The sequence below is a fragment of the Chroicocephalus ridibundus genome, chromosome 2, assembly GCF_963924245.1.
Source record: "Chroicocephalus ridibundus chromosome 2, bChrRid1.1, whole genome shotgun sequence".
NCBI classification, from domain to species: Eukaryota; Metazoa; Chordata; class Aves; order Charadriiformes; family Laridae; genus Chroicocephalus; species Chroicocephalus ridibundus.
The window spans coordinates 151,751,562-151,774,115 of record NC_086285.1 but is presented as its reverse complement, the minus strand read 5'-3'; the positions used below and the strand labels follow the sequence as shown (position 1 = coordinate 151,774,115).

The 22,554-nt window shown below is 34.1% G+C and overlaps 1 protein-coding gene across 4 annotated transcripts in view; it reads left to right on the top strand.

Annotated features, from left to right (window-relative positions):
* CSMD3 (CUB and Sushi multiple domains 3) overlaps nt 1-22,554 on the top strand; it is a 680,626-nt gene that overhangs the window by 325,119 nt on the left and 332,953 nt on the right. For all 4 annotated transcript variants that reach the window (XM_063327428.1, XM_063327427.1, XM_063327426.1 and 1 more), the window contains 2 exons: nt 1,292-1,395; nt 6,741-6,853. In XM_063327428.1, the coding sequence (XP_063183498.1) occupies nt 1,292-1,395; nt 6,741-6,853 (217 nt within the window). The remainder of the gene's footprint in view (nt 1-1,291; nt 1,396-6,740; nt 6,854-22,554) is intronic.

Below are 22,554 nucleotides of genomic sequence, written 5' to 3'. Positions count from 1 at the left end.
TGTGTGGTTTTGTCTCCTTTACTCAGACCATTAGAGCAAATCAGCTACTTGCCCTCACAGTTTTCCATGTCCATCTCCATCTCTTAACTCTCTGAACTTGACTTTATTCCCTGGGGTATAATGCACACATACATACATACACACACATACATGCATGTGCGTGCACGCACACACGTTTGTATATGTGAATATGCCAAACTGTCTGTTCCTGAGATTACTTAAATTCATGTTTACACCTGTAAAGAAAAGTGTTTCTCCTCCCTTAAGAGCAAATTACAATCCTCAGAACATACATCAGTTTCTCCAACTTGCCTGTACTGGCTTTTTTGCATAGAAACACATCCTTCTTTAAACAATTACCAGAACCCCAGTGTAACAAAGTAATACGAGCTTTCAGGGACTTGATAATAATCCATCAGAATGGCATCCACAGCTTTAAAAACAAACACTCTCAATTCTCAATTATAACAATAATCAAAGACCATATATTACAGACATAAGTATTAAAAGGTCCTACTCATAAGTATTCTGTCATTTTTATTTATATGAAAATTTGAGGAACTTCTGTTATTTTCATAAAGACAGAGTTAGCGTGATTAATACATGAGTGGAAACAGTATGCTTTATTTTCTTTTCTAATAATATGGTTGAATTTTGCTTTAAGTGAAAAATTCATTGTATTCTTAAAATAGAGCTGAAATTTTTATCCTTCAGCATTAAATATGCATACTGCGGTTTAAATTACAGGATATAAAAAATGCCCATGCTTCTGATGGTTGCATTTTACTCAGGTTCATGAAATAAGAAAATGACTTTTACTTTGATATAGCTTTATTCTACTTGAGCCAGATTATAGATGTCAGGAGTAAATTATGTTCTTCACCTTCATTGCATTTACTCAGTGAAATACAATTATTCAGTTGTTATTTGAAGACAATTGTATTGCACGAAGTGCAATTAGTTATGTTGCCCTTTGAGTATATCTTAATCAAAATGTAATGCAAGTATTCAGAACTGTATTAAACATGTAACAACTACATAAATAAGTGAAATGACAGTGTTTTGAGGAGGTCAGCAGAGTGATGATACCTTAAAGCTATTATAATTCATATTTCATGAACCAAACCTGTTGGGTTAATTACAATAATTTGTTGTAAAATATGCTGAAGTTACATGTAATTATTAATTGGAAAATCTCTTTTATTTACACTGCTGAAAAACTTATTTACAGACTCATGTCTCAGGTACATTTCTTTATTTCTAAAACATATTTACTTACCTTATTTCCTAGGTTATTCAGATAAATTTTGAAGAATTTGATCTGGAGATTGGCTATGACACACTGACAATTGGTGATGGAGGAGAAGTGGGTGATCCTAAAACTGTGCTTCAAGTGTAAGTCTTTCATATTTATGATTTGTGTGCATTACAGAATGTCATTAATGTGTTTTTTGATGAGAGTAAATAGTGATTAGAATTAGGTAAATCTCAACAAAACCTGATCTTACTGAGGTTCTAAAATTACTGAAGGTGATAGTTCAAATACATTGTTGTATGTTTACTCTTCTGAAGTCAGAAAGAGATGGGCTAGACATCAGAAAAGAAAAAGATAAACTAAAATCAGAAATTTCAAAAGACATTGTCTGTACGTTCATGTGTAGTCATGTAAATCTTTAGGGGCTATTGTGCTTCCTTTATAAGTGTGTTCTCAATTTAAAGTGTGAAAGAACATCGTTGAAAATAGATAAATGGACGATTTACACATAAACTTTTACAATCTCCTAGCAGGCTTAGCATGACAAAAGATGTACTATAATATCTTGACCTTAAAGTGCTTATTGGCTACTGTAGATAACTCAAGAAATGAGTTAGTGTAGTGAAGAAAATTGCTACTCAGAGAAAATCTGAGTAGGATATTACCTAACCTACATATGATTACAAGTCAGACAGCACTGACTATTAAATAAGATTTTTGTCATCCATTTTCTGTGAGCCCGGATATATATAGAGATATATATACTTAACAACCATTGATTAACTTCAGAATCCATATTTCTCATACTTAACTTGTGATGGAAACTGTTTTTACAATAATAGCAGTGTCAAGAAGACAAATTCAGAATCTTATTACTTAATTTGTAAAATTTTGAAGGCAGCAGTATAATGCAGTGATTCTGTTTATTCCCCATTCCCCACTCATTTGACAATATGCAGAACATTGCAATTAGGTATTACTTGTAGTCTGTCATTTTATATAGCTCCAATTCTATTCTGAGTAAATAATTCAATGTTTTGTAGGAGAAAGGAAGACCCCTTAAAATACAACGTAGTAATTTCTTTCAAATCTGACTCAATTTTATGGGAAAGAAAAAGTTGTTTATTGCTTAGAAATTATATTTTACCCATAAAGGATTATCTGCCATTTAGAAAGGATTTTGGAAAGGGCCAAATAATATTTAGCTGTTATTTTTGAATAAACTGTCTTCTCAGTAACTACCTTATGTTATCATTTATTTCAAATGAGTTACACATTTAAAACACAGATCAGAACAGAAGCAGATGTGATAAATGTTTAGTACAAAATATATTTGAACAAAACCCAAAAGAATAGTAAAATTAGGAGTCCTTAGAATGATATTTCCACAGTACATTTAATGGAAATGTATTAATACTATTTTTATATATTGCAACTTCCCATTATTCACCATAAGAATGATATCAAGAATTTGAGTACCCTAAACCCTAAAAAGTGTTTACCTTTTTTCTTTCCTAATATCATCTCATTAATATTATTAATTGCAAAACTTTGAACAGGAAATACAGGTTTTTTTCAAGATTTGCAGATTTTCATCATCAGTTCCCCCTACACTTATTCTTCAGAAGATAGACAATCTGACTGAAAGGTCTCTTCCAAGCTGGATCATTCTATGACCTATTTTTAATTGGTTTTGTAATCATTCTATCCGTTCTTATTGATGAGGAGACCAGGATTTGGCCAGGTATTTCAGGTGCAATTACTTTAGGATAAAGCAAAGTTTCTTCAGTGGATTGTAGATGTGCTAATTGTTACTAATAATAGTTTTGAGAAGTGGGGAAGTACTGTAATTTCTATTTTAGAAACAGTACTAAGGCTTCAAAGTATATTTCTGATAATGCTGGAATTCAATTTCAGATATCCTTAGATTCCTACATTATATTGAATATCCTCTCATGTGGAAAGAGCATTTAAGTACCAATTCACCAGGTCTTATTAACGTTTAACTAAAGTATTGTTTTTCATTGGTACCTGAATTAGTGTAATGCATTGAGGCACAGTACAATGATATTTAAAATTTTGAGTGATGTAGTAAAGCACTCCATCCAGATTTTATTTCATTAAAGATGTTAGTATTTTATAAAAGTATGTCTGATGAGGAGACTTATGTTGGGAAGAAATAATGCAATTACAGGATTAAACTTGTCATGACTATAAATGAATTCTGAATAATTTTCTTTAATAAAAGAGTTAATTAGAATTGTCAAGTGTTAACGTACGATAAGGGAATCTGTTCCATAAATAACTAGACAAATAATTTTAAAGAATTATTACTATACAGATCCTGGGAAAGCAAAAAATCCCCCAATTAATTTGTGGGGTTTTAATATTAAATAACATTGTATAATCAGCCACAAATATATTATTTTTGTTTACCAGTGGAATGATCACTGATTATTCTGTTATCAGAAGTATCAGTATCAAAGTTATTAGGATTAAAATGTATAAAAAAATTACATAGAAGGTGGAACATAATTGAGTACTGTAAAAAGCTTATAAATCTTTTCTGTGAGCAATGCAGAATTTCTTTGAGATATGATGCATGGCAAATAAAGCAGCTATTTTATGATTTCATTTTTGGATATTAAATTTTAAAATTGCTGAAGAACATTGGTTTGAATATGTCTGGTTTATGTGTAAATGATGTGAAAATATTTATCTTCCAATTTATCAAAGTCAATCAGGAAACCTATACAAGTGTTTAATTACTAGTTTTACTGGGCACTGCTAGATAGGAAGGCTCAGAACCAAAACTGAATTTAAGTAGCATTTAGATAGAATTATGCTTCCTAAATTGAGAATTGTTGTCTTGGTAATTCCTAATCAGTTGGTGCTAATCACAGAAGTAACTGAACTCCAAAGCCATTTCAGTATTCGCCATTAAGTTTCCCTGGGTGCCTATAATTCTGTGCCTGTATTCATGCACCCAGCAACAAGACAGACTGCTCCCGCCTAATGAGCATAACACCTCAGTGAACTTAAATCTGAATGGAACACATCTTTCGTGTGTTTGACAAGATGACCAATATGAAGGCATTCTTAGTGCTTTCCTATATAACTAAGATTTTTGCAAGGTGGAGCAGCGTTAAGTTTTATTACCAAGGGGTAGAGGGGAAGAAGGAAAAGAAATGGTGGTCCTCCTTCATACATCAGTCACGGCACTTTTTCAGGATGTTTGGAAGTCTGCTTTCAGCAGCTTGGTCTGACAGTTGCTGCAAGTGACTTTTAATGTAATACACATCTATCCACTATAGCATGCATTTGGAAAATCCAGTGCATAAGGCATGAAAACCATTACTCTTTTTAGTATGCTTGCTGTCTTGGGTGTACATGTATCCAATCTCCCATATTACAAATCATCGTCAGCAGATGGAAAGGAGTGTTGAAATCTTCTGAATACCCTCTAACCTAATCTTCAGCATGCTCTCTCAGGGGGAATGTATGTCACTAGTATGTGGAATGGGTAGTTCTGTAGTCCTAGAAGAAGAGGTGGAAAACACCCTGCTGAGTGTCATAGCCGTTTAATAAAAAGGGAGTAATCATAATTGCATCTGTCCATTTCTACTGTTGATAGTGTTCGCTGCTCAGCTTTTGGAAGGGAAGGTGTAAGAACCTACTTCCAGGAAAGGACTCTAGGTAATGAATACAGGGTAGAGGAAGTTGCATAAACCCCAAGAGGAAAGAAATAATAATTCATAACTGCAGAATTTTATTATTATCTTAAATCTTCCTTCATATAATGTTTTTTTTTTTAATGGATCTTATTGATCTGTGGCCCCTAAGTCTTCCCAAATATTGTACAGGGATCCCTAAGCACTTAAAAAAGAGCAATAGGTGATTTCTGTGTTCTGTTGATTGATTTTTATTTTCAAAAACGCGTTTTTTCACATGTCCTATTTAATTGAAAAATGTTGTTTCTGAAAACTGTATGCCTTCAAAAAAATATTTATAATTGACTTCAGAAAATAGATGTGATAAAAATTTTGATGACTGTTTATCATAGGAACTGTTCTCTGTGACACAACAAAGAGATAAATATTCCCAATAGCCTTAATACTCCCAAAACGTACTGTCAGTCACCAGAGACGACTACAAAACTCTGCTAGCCATTACATCAGTGTTGTTTCTGAGCAACATCCTGTTAATCTATTAATTTGGCAAAGACTGAACTCACTGAAGACACTTTCCCTTAGTGCAGGAGTGAGCAGTTAGTACATTATTTTGGCCAGTCACTTACTTGTTCAATTCTGGCAAGAGTCTTTGTAGTAGCTCCATCTGTGAACACAGATGTGGGAAATAGACATGAATTTCTCCCACAGCTGAGTATTTCATACAGAAACAAACTAAAAAAGACCAGAAGGGAGAACTAAAATTAACTGTAAAATATATTTAAAATAGTCCATCTGAAGTTTCAACTAGCTTTAAAGAATGGTTAGAACTGTAAAAAACAAACAGTTTTCACTCTTATACAGTCTTGTGCTTGCGATCCATCTTACAAGAATGGAAAATGTTTTGGTACTTTCCACCATTCTGTTTTAGCTGATAATCTCTTACCAAATTTGAGACAAAGTTTTGGGGGGGGGGGGGGGGGGGGAGCAATATAACATAAAACAGCAGCTTTCAGAACATTTCCTTTTTGCTATCACACTACTTCATTCAGCAAACAGAATGAACATTTAGGTTTGCATAGTCTTGCAAATTTTTGCAAACAGTATGAAAAGTGAAGAAAAAAAAAAGAAATACCAGCTTTAATTCTATCTAATTAATCAACATCCTGTGATATTAGGAGGTTTTAAAGTTGTGGCATCTGGTATTTTTGTTAATGAAGGAATGAATGTCATCTGAGTCTGTCAGGCACATTCTTCCATTGTGGTGGTAGAGGTGAGGAAGGGAGGTGAGAGAGTGCAGGGAACACATGGGCCTTCATAACAGTATTGCTATTCAAGAATAACAACTTCCTCTTAATTATGCAATGCATGTATTCCAAAGTGGGTAATTTTATACCAGAGAAATGTTTTTCTGGAAGAATAAATGTAGTGCCTCGTTAAGGGCTTCTAGTGCTATTTGATATGCCTGCTTGTATCCGAGTCACACACACAGGGCTGCCAGATAACGTTCAAGATTAGGGAGAGGCATGTCTTTCTGGACCAGCAACTGAAAGTGAGATGAAATATTTCAGTACAACCCAAGCAGTAGCTGCTTGTGTTTGTAGAGTTCTATCAAATCTGCAGTCACTGGGACCTTGAGAGCCGTATTGGCTAACCAGTCAGAGATAAGTAATTTGATGTGAGCTGGATAAAATGAATTTAAAACCAAAAACCATTAAAAAATAGTTAATAGTTATTTAGATTCCCTACAAAAAGAAAAAAAAATAATAATCTAATTACTTAATGGCTTTACAGATTTTTTTTTTTTCAACCTATAGGTTAACTGGGAGCTTTGTACCAGACTTAATTGTGAGCATGAGCAATCAGATGTGGTTACATCTTCAAACGGATGAAAGTGTGGGCTCAATCGGTTTCAAAGTTAACTACAAAGGTAACAATACATTATTGGAAGCGAATGTAATGGTGTATCAAAAACTAAGCCAATATTATTAAATGTTTTTCTTTCGTATTAGCAGATGCATTCTATTTCCGGTTCTGTCAGTTTTAAAAACAAGAAAATGCAAGCTGAATTGAAAAAAATACAAAGAATAAATTTGTTCTCTTTAAAGGTCTTATGTCACATGAAACTGCACACTTCTTATTTGGTGTGTTCTTACAGCAGTTGATTTTTGGCATATACTTTTACATTTATTTTCTGCTATTTCATGTTGAAAAATATTAAAATGGAATAATTCTGTGACTATTTAAAGCTAAATGAGTAAATGAAGTGAATACTTCCTACATTCTTTTGAAAATCAATCATGCCTACCAGAGCAGAAAAAAACACCTTCAAGTGAAGTGGGTTACTTATGAGTTTTGGGCCAAGACAAAGAAAAACTTATCTAATAATGCTGCTCTTTATGGTCTTAAAATGTGAGGAATCTATAACGCATAACATAAAACAGCTGTTGCTATTTGATGCTTCTGGGGGAACTTACAGTTTTCATATAGCATGAGGAACAGAATCAACCAAAAACTTAAGAATAATGTATATATATGCGCACTTCTGTGTTATTACAGAATTAGTTATGTTTATTATTTTTATATTAGATTTAACATAGCTGCATGTATTTCTTGCAACAGTTTTTTAAATTGCATAGTTCCGGCCTACTACTAAAGCTGGATAATAGAAAGTATGATTATTTATCAAAATTATTCATCAAAAGGGGAGAGAGGAAATGCAAAAGTTAAACCAACAACCATGTGTATTAGAAATGGAGCTGCTGTTGTTGAGAGTGGGCAGATGGAGTGAATAAGCATATTGTGAGTAAACATGCACAATGTGACTTGCTGGTTTGGTCTGTCCATAACTTTCCTCTGGCTGATTGTGTATATTAAGCTCTATAGTGGCATGGCACAAGTGTGCTTGTGCACTCTTAATATTCAGATCCAATGGGCTAAAGTAGAAAGATCTTGCTACTTTTTTGTATGGTAGTTATTAAGACCCAGGATTTCCATGTTCCAGCTGTTGAAAAGGGCAAGATAAATAATTAGTATAAACGAGTTTAAGAATTTGTTAATACAGCAAAATTTGAACCATAGCTGAGTGGAAAAAGAAGCTTTTTAGATCTGAATTTGAATTAATCTGCACAGCTCAAGTAGTTGTTTCCTTTATTTACAGAGTTCTTTTCTAGAAAAAAATAATTTTACTTGCAACAATTTTAGTTTGCAGAAGGCAGAGGATTATTGTCTAGTGTCTTACAATGTACCACTGTGTCTTGTTTTATTCATGAGTTACATTTATTCTTAGAAGCTATAGTTCTGCAAGAATAAAATTAATTGAATATGAATAGGTAGAAGGGGACAAAAAGGATGAACATTCACAATCTCATCTCCATATAATCAACTTAGTGATTGCACACTTAGATATTGACTCTGTATTTCTTTCTTGCTCTACATTGGTACTTTATACTAGCTCACTAGATAGCATTTGAATGCATCAAGCATTCAATGGATAGGTACTGTGTGGCAGTTTTTTGTTTTATTTTGGCTTTTTCTCCCCTCAGTGTAGAGTATGGGATAAATTTTTTATATCCGTTGCCTTTGCTTTAATCCCTGAGAGGATGGGAAATGTGCGAGGGGAGGGAGGCAGGTCTGGGGGTTTGCTATCTTCTTTTGTTGGTTTTTCTGTGTGTTTAAGTCCTTTCTGTTGATGACAGTAGGCTCTGAAAAGAGACATCTAAATGGTTAGTATTTTGGATAAGCAGCTGTTTTGCAATTAAAGTTTTGTAACTTATGAATTGGAAGTTGAGAGAAAGTCCAATGAGGTAAACTGAGTAATTGAGTTAGAACAGTGCATTCAAGGCTATGACATACCACTCACTTCTTCACTAGAATCAAAAAAATGCAAAGACTTTTCTCTCAAAAATGTTCAGAATTACTTAAGAGAATCGTGACTGCTGGGAGTCAGGGTCAGAGGACATTTCAGTTTAAATGACTACATGGATTATTAAGAATGTATGCCCAGCTTGCTTGTATTTTTCTTTAATGGACGAGATCAAATTCTATTCCTATAACTTGTCCCCTTCCACACAGTTTCCACTATCCACTCAGACACCTAACTATGGCTGATACTGTATCTATTTATATATATTATATAAATAGATCTTGTAAGTTTCTGCTTACATAAAAGGTACAATTACATTAGCATTTTAGATTAGATCCAGCAGTGTGATTTTTGAACTGAATCTTCTTCTGATCATTCCCACTCCCCTTGCTTTAGTTTGCATCATAGAGCAATCTTGAAAGACACAAATTACATTCCTTTGAGGTAATCCATAAGATGCACTTGAATATCATCGAGAATAGCATTCCTCATGTGCTCCAGCTCCTAATAGGCGTTTATCAGGATATGATAAAGCTTGTCCAAAGAAAAACTACTAAATCACAGTGAATTTCTTATAGATAGTATGCATACTGTATCTTCTATTGTTTTACTTTACAGACTTATGTTGGAGTTAATGACTTGATAACGTACTTGATAACATTACTTACTAATTGCTAAAATAATTTCTTACTAAAATATCTTGATGCCTAAATATCTGCTTCTGTGCATCCTGAGACTCAACTAACTGCAAAGGTAGTGGAGATGTGCATGTCTCATCCCATCAAAATTCATAAAGACATTTCTTCAATTTAGGTGACATTTAGGTCTGAGTCTGGCAGGCATTTTCAAGAATATAGATTGTTCCAAGTCTGACATGGAATATGATGGGAGGAACAGAAGGTTTTGGGATGTCATTACCCAGTGCCCTTTACCCATTGTCCTCCAAAATGGTATACTTGCTCAAGGTGCGAGATAGAAGGTCACATCCTTTCTGACTGGGATAGTATTGAATATACCATATCATTTTTTAATGATAGAAATAGACAAATTAATTTTTAAATACCTTTGCATTAGTAGGTTTTAAGCTGAAAATCTCTTTTAAATTTTTGTTATTGCAGGAACTAACAGTTTATTCTCTTTTATGTATCTGCCATTTGGGAGAACGTAGTAACTCTTTGTGAAATAATAAAAATCTTTGTCTTCTTCTAGATTAAGATGTTGCATATGGAGTTATTTTATGGTTTCAATAGCTAGATACCATTATAATTATTTAAATGTAAAATAGAGATTTAAGCATTAGAGACAGTATTTTAAAATTAATAAGGTTTTGTTGTTGTTTTGAAGATCCTTTTCCAGTATCCCATAAAATAAAACTACTTCAGAAGGTAGAATAAGAAATAGCAGCAATGGGCAGGAAAGAAATATAGAAGTCAGAATTTACAAGTCATAAGGCAGAAATACAAGTTATAATTTTGGGGATTATTTGAAATCACTAGTCCTTCCTTTAGATATGAGATCTTTGGTTCTCATATACTTACCAAATAAATAAATAATGGATTTTTTTAGCTTCCCACATCAGTGCTATGAAAGGAAATGCAAAATTAATAGTTATTACTGATGACAAGTTGCATGAATACTTTGCATCATTCATAATTTCAGGAAATGGTGCCATGTTGTCACAGTAGCACTTCTATTCACAAAGCCATGGGGAAGAGGAAAGAAGTGTCTTTCTAAACAATAGCAGAGAAACAATTTCCAACACATGTGAACACTGGAACTGAATGGTCTTCATCTATAATTGAGGAAAAAACAGCTGCACGAAATACAAGGCAAGCTGATAAAACTGTGGCATATCCTTCAATGACAAGGAACCCATTTTTGTAAGATCATAAGACTTTGAAGAATTGTGACTTTATTTCATTTTGCAAAAACTTTAGCAATGGAATATTGTATTTCCTGGAAAATTACACATGAGAACTCTAACTGCAATAGAGTTCATACTCAATAGCTTCCTTCTGTAACTTTAGACAAATGTAAAAGAATAAATGAAATAAAAAATACGCCTTATACGCTTTTTCAAAATAAACTTTTTATCCCAGAATTTTGGGTATTAAATAATAAAGTAAATAATCATAGTGCAAATTGATAGGAAAAATTATTTTAAGGAATGGAATCAGCAATGTAAATGCATAGTACAAAGCCATCCTGTATTAGCATAGTATAGGCAAGCTGAACTTCTGTTTAGGTCAGATTTGAGTCCTCTGAATGAAAGGAAAATGTCCTCAGGGCAGTCTAATTCTGTTGCGTCCTGATGTCACACCCTTACCTTCTGAGCCATGGCCAGATCTGAGGGATTTTATTTTTATTTTCTTTTTCTTTTGGTGTGTCTGTTTTATTTTTCTCTAAATAACTGGCTACAATACCTCTTAAATCAGTAGGTTCTCCTCGTATCTATGCCTCCTATCAGGACAAAATCTGTGTGATTTTGTTGTTAACTATAATAATACCTCAGACATATTCTAATTTTAATTGCATAAGAAATTAAAGTTGAAGAAGTGTAATGCTAAATTTTGGAAGAGGCTTGTCTAAGATGCCAAGCTAGATAGGAGTGTAGGTAAAAAGTGAATCTGAAGGAAAGTATATTTGCTTATTCAATTTTCTGCATCAATGATCTAATTTTAGGATATGGGATTTACACTCTGACAACCAGTATTTCAAAAGATTTCTTTTTGCTTAAAGCGTAACTTTCATCTTGCTTCAACCAGTGTGACTTGTGCTCCTGAGTGCTTGGGGTACTACTGCAACCTGGGGTAGCCTTCTGGAGTTTAGGACGAAACGCGGATCACATTTTCCCAGCAGTAAGCACTGAGGTGCAGACACATCTGAGATTTTTTTGTCACAGATGGCACAGAGATATTTTTCCATGACTAACTGCTCAACAGCACTTGCTTTTCTGTTGGTGACAGAACACTGAATGGTCTGAATATGGTAGATAGTTTAATCCAGTGTTAGTCCTCTTGCTATGTTTAGAAACACTTAGGAAGTACATTTTTCATAGCAAAGGCTTCAGGAAGGTCTCATCTCAACAAGTTATGAGAGTGGTTTATCTATGAAACGTGTATCTTCATGTCCATTCTATTAAGAAAAATATAGCTTTAGTTCTTGTTATATTCATATCATATTTATAATTCATAATTTAGAGTGATTTTTAAAAAAAACTTGAATTACTGAACTCAGTGAGATCGTGGACAGTTTGGACACTTTTGTTGTGTAATTTTGGCTTTCACAAGACGGGTGATTTTGTTTGTTAAATACTACCTAATCCTCCTTTTATGAGGACTTGAAGCTTTTGTACTTTCTGCACTTCCTTTTAACTGAGTATCACATAAGGAAAAAAGCAGGAAATGATACAGTGATAATTCTTCAGAATGCTTTCCTACACTCTTAACAGTTTGTAGCACAGAGACTTCCTAAATCCTGTCTATATATATTAACTAACTCCTGAGAATTTTTCATCCATGACTTTGTGTTTTTTTCCTCTTAAATCCATGTACACTTTTAGTTTTCTGAATATTTTATGGTAAGGACGTTCTAATGAAGAAATATTTCCTTTTGTTGACTGTAGTTTTACTAGCTTTGTCTGATGTGTTTTCATTCTTTCCATAGAAAATGCAATGTATTTAATCTTCCATTTTACTGCTCATTCAGTTTTTCAGGACCTTTATTTATTTCTTCAGAGGTGATTGTCCTTGTTGCTGCTCTGTGTAAACTAGTGTCATCGGCGCTTTGTCATTTCGCTGCTTACCTTCTTTTCCAGCACATCTGCAAATGTATTGTCAAATGGGTTAGATACTGAAGAGTCCATTAGTGATTTAGTTCCTCTGGAAGAATTGACCGTTTACTTTTACCATCAATTATCTATATTTTAAGCAAATTCACTAAAGCATTGTCTTTTTATGACAGAGATCTTAGCGTCGGTAAGAACCTTCCATTAGTGTTTCCTGAAATGCCCTTTGGAAGTGCAAATAGTCTATGTAGACTGGATTTCTCTCATCTCTGTGACAGCCAATCTCTCTGGAAAGCATTGATAGGCTTGTAATGCAGGATTTTCCTTTAGAAAAGCCATGCCGCTTTGTGGATATAATTTTTATCCTTGTGTCAGCTGAATCTATTCTTGATTGTAATTCCTACGGTCTTGTTAACATCTCAGGTTTACATCTCTGAACTTTTCAGATGCCCCTTGGAACACTTTCATAAAACAGACATTGTATTTGCCCCTCTGTCCTACCATACTAAGATAACCTTAAGAAAGAAGTCAGACATTCCTTAAGCTTTTCTACCCGCGCTTTGAGTTGTGTGTCTAAGGAGGCCCCAACCCAAGCCTTTTTCCTGTGACCATAGGTCCAAAAAGTTACTTAGGGTTTCTCCTATTGTTTTACAGCACCTGCAGAAACAGCTAGGCAAATAAGGAATTTCTGTTCTTCTTTCTGATGGACTATCTTTTTTTTTTTTTTTTTTTTATTTAATTATTAGTTGTTAGGTGTTTTGTTTGTTGAAGGGGATCCTTTACAAATGATCATGTGTTGTTGCTAGAAACTAAATTCTTTCAAAACTTTGATGCATACCATCAGGATAGGTTTGGGGTTTTTTTTTTTCTTTTTTTCTTGTAGCTACTAATTTCTTACAGTAGGTCTTTTGACATCTCAGTTCATCTTTATTATTAGAAAAGTTTGTCCATTGTACTGCTGAGATAAGAATTTTCTTATCATCTCTCTCAGGATGTATGTTTTGCATTTGAGTTTGAATAAAAAGACTAATGCTGTTCTACCCACCTGTTGTCTACTCTTAGTCAAGACTGCATGCAGCAATTTGACTATGTACGTGTGTGTTTAAACACACACTTATAATCCAAGGAAAAGTCAAATGTTAGTACATAATTTTTAATTTATAAATGTTCAAAACAATATACATGTCATATATTTTACAGAGAAAAATATAGATTAATGTTGAATCAGATTTGATCTTTCATAGCTCCTGAAATGGTATTTCTGAGTTTTTATTTCTGTGCAGGTTACCTTATAGTGAGGGTCTTAAAAATTTCATCAAGTACGACATTAAAAAAAATATAAAATTGTATGCAGCTACTGGAATTTAGCTTTTAAATAAATCATTACCAGTATTGCTTGTAACTCTGTAATCGTTCAATACAAATATACTGGTCTCAGGTCATATAAGAACTAATAGTAAACTGTGCCTCAAAAAGCTGCTGCATCAAAATGCATTTGGGTGTGGGATTTATTGTTGTCTTTTAAAATAATTTCTGGAAGGAATGTATTTTTGGTATTGAGAAACTTTCATATTTCTGTTGACTTTACCAAATTTTTGAAAATAGGTCTTCAGTCTAAAAGCATGTTCTTAGAAAATGAAATTTTGCATTTTATCTCTGTTTCTCCTCTTTATTTCCCCAAGATATTTATTTACTAGTGCTTGCTACTTCTTTTTGATCACTGATTTTAATTCTAATTTCTCTGCATGTTAGTGTTGTTTAATATTGTGTTCTCCAAGTTGATTTATAAAATGAGGTTATTTGTCTTCAACAAGACTTAATTTAATATTCATATTTCTACTTAATGGTTTTTTTTGGTTAAAAGGAAGCTAATTATTTCCATGCCACACAATTTATGATCCTTTTTCTACAACTCCCCTAATGCCAATGGAGAGCTTGTCAAATTGTTATTTGAAGGTGACTCCCACAACTTTTAAATTCTGTTCAATAAAATTGTAAGTCATCCTTTCTGCTTTACAATATTTAATTAAACGCATTTAGCGATCAAACCTTGTGTGATAGTATTATCTATAACGAAGAGCAGAAGGATTTTCTCTGCTCTGATATTAGTCTGCTGAGCAACACGAATACATTACATGCGGAAAGGTCATCATTTGCTATGTCCTTGAGTATTAGCTACTGATTGAACCAGGACATTGGGTTAAATGTCTGTTAGACTGACTCACCTTCCTTAGCATTTCGTTGTGTATTTAACTGCACTTCGTTCTCTCGTCTTATGCATTAAGCTTATATGTTACAAGAGACTAACAAATTACCTCTGGTTTTGGGGTAAAAAATTTACCCAAACCTGCTTGGTTTTTTTGTGGCAGTTAAGTGAAAATTTTCTTATGAACACTTCTGAACTATATCTCTGTAACTGAAAGTAAGAACCCATATACCAATATTAAAACAATTCATGCTTTTGGAAAGATCTTCCTGGGAAAGGGTACAATTTGAAACCTCAACATGATGGAATAGAAGTTAGAATATGTTGAGCTGAAAAAGTTAAAAAGTGCCATGAATATAGAGTTGTGTGTCCATATTAAATATCTTATTTATATCTGAATGAACTTACCTCAATATTTAAAATACATGGTTTGTGTTCTCCACCAACTAGCCATGATGTCTTAGTTCAAGCCTGTCTCTTCTCTCTGCATATTTTACAACAGTGAGAATATGTTATGCCTGATTAGTCTCCTTTTACCAGACTTGAATTTGAGTTGGTGAAGGTGCCCCTCGTGGCTGCACTGCACCAGTTTTCCTGAAGTGGTGAAGGACTCTGTGTTGCAGCCTCTGGCAACGTCTTCTTTCAAAACATTAGGATGCATGTCCTGATACATCATCCTGTGAAAGGGTGACAGAAGCAAGATTTCCACCTGTTTGTCTGCTGAAGTAACATCATGGCATAGTTGTTGCTAAATTTCTTTAGCTGCTGGTATTTCATGCAACAAGAAATGCTAGAAATTTATTTTACTTGGTTGGATGAAGAGTGAAGCTACTTGTTTGTTTTTGTATACTTCAGTGTGTAGGATAGCTACAATCAGGTAGGCAGTATATTTAAAATACAGTCAGGACGTAAGTTTAAAATGTGTGTATGTATGGAGCTTTTCAAAATGTTTCCAGCTAAAAAACTCGGAAGAATCAGCAGAACTGGTGAGGTTTTGCACTTCTCTTACTTAGACCTCTGATTTTTCCATATTGCCAAGCATTTTTCCATGAGAATGTTCTTTTTTTTTTCTTTTTTTTTTTTTTTCCTTTTTTTCCCCGGGTCAATAATTAATTTCTGTAAGTGTTATTATGGTAGAAAACAACTGCATCAACAGTGCCTTTTCATCATTTATTTTCATGTTATGGGAAACCTCTATTTATTAATTATATTGTATTAGAGTAGACTGTATCTTACATTTATTGATGGCTTTTTGTTTCAGTTTTCTGTGGGTTGGCATTTTCTGTAACATATTTCCAGAGAAAATGCCTATGAACTATAAAGCTTTAGATTTGCCCAGTTGTTGTGGGTTAACCCTGGCAGGTAGCTAAGCCCCACAAAGCAGGATGGGGGATAGAATCAAAAGGGTTAAAGTGAGAAAACTCGTGGACTGAGACAAAGAAGTATCATAGGTAAAGCAAAAGCTGGATGCACAAACAAAGCAAAATAAGGAATTATTCACTACTTCCCATCAGCAGGCAGGTGTTTAGCTATTTCCAGGAAAGCAGGGCTTTGTCACACATAATGGTTACTCGGTAAGACAAAATCTGTAGCTCTGAAAGTCCATATGTCCCTCCTTCTTCCCCCAGCTTTTATTGCTGAGCAGCACGTCATATAGTATGGGGTATCCCTTTGGTTGGTTGGGGTCAGCTGTCCCAGTTCTGTGCCCTCTCAATTTCTTATGCACACTCAGCCTCCTCACTGGTAGGGCAGTGTGAGAAATGGAAAAGGCCTTGATGCTGCATAAGCACTGTTCAGCAATAGGTAAAACTTTGGTGTGTTACCGACATTTTTCATCACAAGTCCAAAACATAGCACCACATGAGCCTCTATGAAGACAATTAACCCTATTCCAGCTCACTATATGATGATGCCTACTTCCAAAGATGCACAGATAGGGCATTAAATATCAAATTCCCTTGCATTAAACTCATTAATTGTTTTATGGACTGTTGAGTCTGTACTTTTGTTTTAATGGGTGTTATTGCCAACTTTTTCTTATGATTGAATCATCATCATATTTTGCTGGTGCTGAAGCAATAGTTTATTAAAAGCTATGGTACAGAGGATAGTATGTGGATTTCTGCTTGATGTGCCTTTTTTTTTTTGCTTTTATAGAAAATCTTTAGTATAGAGAGTTTTAATTTTTAACTTACAACATGTCTTTAGGCTTATATATGCTGATAATTCATGTTGGATATCTGAAATACGTATTGAAAATCCCTTTTCATCATTACATCTAAAATAAGGATTTTTGTTTACCGTGCCTTCATATTCATCTAGAAATTATACATATGAAATAAAGCACTGATTACATAGGTTTTAGTACCTCTATTAGGGATGCATGTGGAATACAAATAAAAACTTGTATCCTCCAGTTAAAATCCATAATCATATTATGTTTAATTAATGGCTTATACTTTTGATTTAACCATTGTACTCTCTCTCAGAAAGACTACCAGAAAGTTGTGAGTTTTTTTTCTTTCCCCTCTCTTTCATTCCTACATGGTGTATTTCTATGCATAAAATATTTCATGATATATGAAAGGTGCCAGAATGGCATATTGAAGATGTCTATGATGCTACAAATTTATTATTAAAGTATTTGTGAGATGTGTAATTTGGGATTCCAAAATGATTAATTTGCAGCTCTTGAACAGTTATTGTATGCACATGTCATCTGGTTAGTTGATGCTGATGGAAAGGAGTGTTTCCCCTGAGGTATATATATAGTTTCCGTTTTCTGTTGTGTATGGATGGGGAGAGGGTGGCAGCTGCCTTTGGCTTTAGCTTTCAGTTTTTTGTTTATTTAACTACTTGCAGCATGTGCAAAACACTAAAAGATTTAATTTTATCAGAAAACAAAATACTGCATGGATTGGCCAGTGCTCCAAGGTGGTGCTAAGGTGTCCAACTACTGGGTATTTTCTCTAAGCAACAGCTCAAAATACCTGCGAAGTCTATTTTATTTAATGTTCTGTGTTTTAATATCTGGTAATATCTGGTCATATCTTCTCTTATTTGAAATTTAGAGATTCTCCAGATGTTGTAGAAAAGTCCTTCCATTTACATGAAAAGATCTGTTTGCCAGGGGCACTCTCCTCCTCGCTTTCCTTCTCCCCTTTTTCCTCTTTTCTTTTCATTCCTCCTCCCTCCCTCTAGGCTAAAATATTTTGCATATCAAAACTCTTGCAGATCTTACAAAGAGTAAACTTCTGGTCAGCTGAAGTAATACAAGATGAAAGTAGATGATCTAAAATTCCTTTTAGCTTCAGGATCATTTATGAAATCCAATTGAATGTCTGAGAAAGTGGGTGGCAAAGAAATGCTAGGAAGTTCCAAGTTGGTATGACTAGGCGACTTAATGATTTTCCAGAAAACGTGCTGTGGAATTTAATGCTTTTGTTGCAATCTTTGGTCCCATTCACTCTAAAAAGACAATGACTGTTCAGAATGATTTTTTTTTTTTTTTGCTTGAATCTCTGAAATTCAAGTGCACGTTTCTACACTTGTGGATTTAGAAACTGACATTAATAGACTGAGACAATGATAAAGTCAGAATTTGACGTTACCTGACAAATAATTTTTAAAAGTATTTTCATGTTAATTATGACACATCCTTTAAATAGACAGGCAACTTGTGAGACTTAGAGAAGAAATTAATGAATTATCACTTTTTCTAATAATAAAATAAGCAAAAAAATCATTATTGTGTGATGAAAATAATTAATGAAGTATGCCCATATGAATAATATATGTCTATCTATTTATGTATACAGAAGCAGTTGAAGCTTTCTCTGCCTATACAACTCTTGTGGAATATTATATGATTTTTGAACATTTAAATGTGCCATAGGAAGGAATTCTGTAACTGTCTGTTACTGGCATCTGAAGTACTGTGTCCAGCTCTAGGCTACCCAAGACAAGAAATGTATGGATTTACAGGAGCAAGTCACAGGGTCACAAAGATGATTAAAGGGCTGGAGCAGCTTTCGTATGAGAAGACAATGAGATCACTGGAACTGTTCAGACAGGAGAGGAGAAGGCATAGGGGGATCTTATCCATGTGTACAAATACCTGTTGGGAATGAATGAAGAAGATGGAGCTAGGATCTTCTCAGTAGTACCCAGAAGAAGCAGTTGCCACACAATAAAACATGAAAATTCATCTGGATATAGGAAAGCACTCTTTTACTGAGAGGATGTTCAAACTGAAACAGATTGCCCAGAGGGGCTGCAGAGTACCCATCCTTGGAGATCATTCAGAACTTGACCGGACATGGTCCTGGGCAACCTGCTATAGGTAACCCTGTTTAAGCAGGGAGGTTGGACTAGATGATCTCCAGAGGTCCCTTCCAACCTGAATGATTCTCTGAACATATGGTTCTATGGGGGAGAGTTGGGGAGAAAACACAACAACAACAACAACAAAATCCAAAAAAAAGTTTGTTATAAAATACCTTCATATACAATGATAAAACCCATGAAACACTATAGCTATCTAAAGATACCATGTAGCAACTTGTTTATTAAAACTTACTCTGTTAATATTACTTTTGCTTATTTTTCACCCACGCTCCAAATCCCCATATACTTAACCATGTAAATGTATAGGAAGAAACAGAGGAATTAAATGGAAAATAATCCTGAAAATGTACATTGTGTTAATGTATCTATAAGCTGAGAAAAGGTCTTATACTTGGACGGTAGGAAGTTATTATGTATTCTGTTAACATGGCCATCTCTACTGTTAACTTTTTATATCAAGTTAAAGGATACCTGAAATCATGACAGTCCAGCCGCCGGCTTCATAAAATGAAAGCACGGACACAGTGTAATAAATAATAAATAACATTTGGCATAGTGGTATGGTGCATAATTTTCTACTTTAGCACTGCATTTAAAAAGACTAAAAGCTGCCCATGGGAGAATTTAAGCCCTTGGCATAGTTTTTGTCAAAATAAAAAAAAATCTCTAAAATACAACCAGCAAGAAAAAAGAATAGTCCAAAACCTTCAAGGCACCTTTTCGACAACTTTGGAGAAACTAAATCACTTCATCTAGTGTGACATATGTACTGTAATATATAGTGTGCCAAGTCAATTAAATTGCTAATTGTCTGTTTTTGAGAAAAACAGATGGTGGGCCAAAATTTATTCACTTTCAACAATTTTAGGCCCCACATCTATTGGTGATATGCTCATCATAGTAGTTTAAAAAAGATTACCAATGCCTTTTACAAACTACTTACTTTTCTTCCCTCCCACTCCCATACCACTTGTTTTTAGGAATATTTTAAACTGGAGTTTTCATTTTGTTTTGTGGGCTTTTTTTCTAGAAGTATGTATTTTTTTTTTCTGTTTACTTATCCAAAATGCTGTTGTAGGTTAGAAATAATCATATAAAGATGTACAGTAGAGATTACCAGTTTTTATCTCTTCAAGAAGTTATTCAGAATTAGAAAATTAATTGGCTTTTACATGGCCTTATTACTCAGCTGACTGGTGCCTGGATTTTTTTTTCCCCCATGATTTCTGCAGGTTTTTCAATTCTTTTAAGTGTCTTTTGCAATAATCTAACAATGGCTATGTTTAGAACACCTGGCAGGACATCAGAACCATAATTGAAATCCGTACATTTGCGGCGTGTTTTAAATTTTTGAGAGTTTTGTTCTCTCTGCTCTCTAAGTGGTGCCTAGTTATTACCCTCTATGCCAGGACCACATGCTCTTCTTGCAGATGTCTTCTTGTTCATTTTTATGATGTTTTTTGATAGGCATGTCTGTTAAAACAGAACACTCAATTAGATAAGTTCTGGAGTAAATATTTTCATTTAAAATATTAATAAGACAAAAAAGCTGAAAAGGTGCGAATAATTGCATTCCATTAGTGTGAAGCTTCATGCAGGTAAGCTATGGAGAGCCAACACAAAACTAGCTAATTCCTTTTGTCTTTGTGTTTAGCAAGCCAGAGCTAACCTGAGCAAAAGCATCATCATTCTGTAGCCTTCCTCAGTGATTGTAAGCCTCCTAATTCCAGTAAGCCCAATACTGCTGAAGAAACTTAACATCAAACTACACCTTATCACTTTTCTATTTGCTTCAATATCAGTAGAAACTAAGCAGAAATATCATGAAAGCATTTTGTCCTTCTTTTTTTCCTTCTGCCCCTCATAAATATTTTCCATTCTTTTCCTCATAAGGGGGTCAGATGTGTTCTAAAAATCCAGGAATTTCTCCATTTCGACATGTTATGAAAAATGTTTTAAATTGACATCTTTATTTTAAAATATGTTGGTTTTAGAATTTTTTAATTCAGCAAGTGGGAAAAAACCCCAAAGTTGGTTAGTGTCTTAACAAAAACCAACCAACCAACCAAAAAAAAAACCAAAAAAGTTTGCAGAAATTGTACTATTTATTCTTAAGACCTTTGGAGAGATATGACAATGTTATCTAGGAAAATAATTTTGTATAATTTCATTTTTTTCCACTTGTTTATTGTAAATATGGAAGGTTTCTTGTTGTTTGCTGATGCATTTCATAATTCTGTTTTGTTAATTTATTTTTCTGGAATATTTCAAGTAAGAATCATTGCCAGATTTAAATATTCCTTCTTTTTATAAAATTGTCATAGTTCTAGGGTATGGTAGAGTTGAACCCTGGCCTGATTCACTGTGGGGAGCTAAAGAAGATTACAATGATTTTGCTACTGTGTTGTGACCCATGCTGGAAGTGAAGATGAATCATAGGAACATAGGGTGATCTGGGCCCAGTGCAACTGCAATTTAACCTCACTCCAATCCCTCTGCCACCATTACTGAACAACTAGTAATATACTTGGCATACTTAAGAAATGAATGTGGTTCAATAACGATAGGTCTTCTGGCCTCAGAAACCTCTTTTAATGAGCAAATTGCTTAGCGTATTCCAAGTAGAATTTTGCTTTGTATCCAAGTTTCTTTTGTTCAGTGAAATACATCTATACATACTGTTTCAGTATGGGATAAGTTCTTAGAGCTTCAGCCGCTTGACTAAAGGAGAAAAAGGTAACTAGTTCATTGCTTTTTTTTAGCTTCTTTTCAGCTTTTTATGGCAACTTAGTTGTCTAAAGAATTTTTCTGTGAAAGGAAATGTCTAGTGGCAGATGTTAAGTTTTTTAGAAATCATTGGTAGCAAGTGAGGGGCAGCGTAAAGGAAAGTCAGACTCTTTATAAAGTAATAGAGTTGGTGTGAAAAAACATATTTCAATATTGAGCAGTTTCATAGGACTGTCGTCTTCAGAAGCATGGGTGGCACCCCATGCTAAAGCCTCTCTAAATCCTATTGTGGATGCGGAATGGAAAATGTTAGAGACAAGGTGAATTATCAGTGAAAGGCAGATCACAAAGTATGTTATACAGAGAAGTGCTTCATGTCCACCTATCTTGCAGAACTGAAATAATTTACTGGGTGTTTTTAGTGAAATAAATTAAGTGTGGGTAAAGTCCCATGGGATCTCATCTGAAATGTTCCAAGAATAAATGTCACTCTTTAGACATCTCATTTTTCATGCTTTCTAATATTATCCCATTTTTATTACTTTCCTATTTTTAAGCACCACTTGAACCACTACTTTCGGTAGTGGTAGTGAGCTGATTATTGATGAAGTGAATCTTGATTTTTCTTTCTAAGTGGTTCCAAATCGTGTTGGAGATTCCATTGTCATTTGTATTACTCAGATCTCTAAGGTGAAAGTT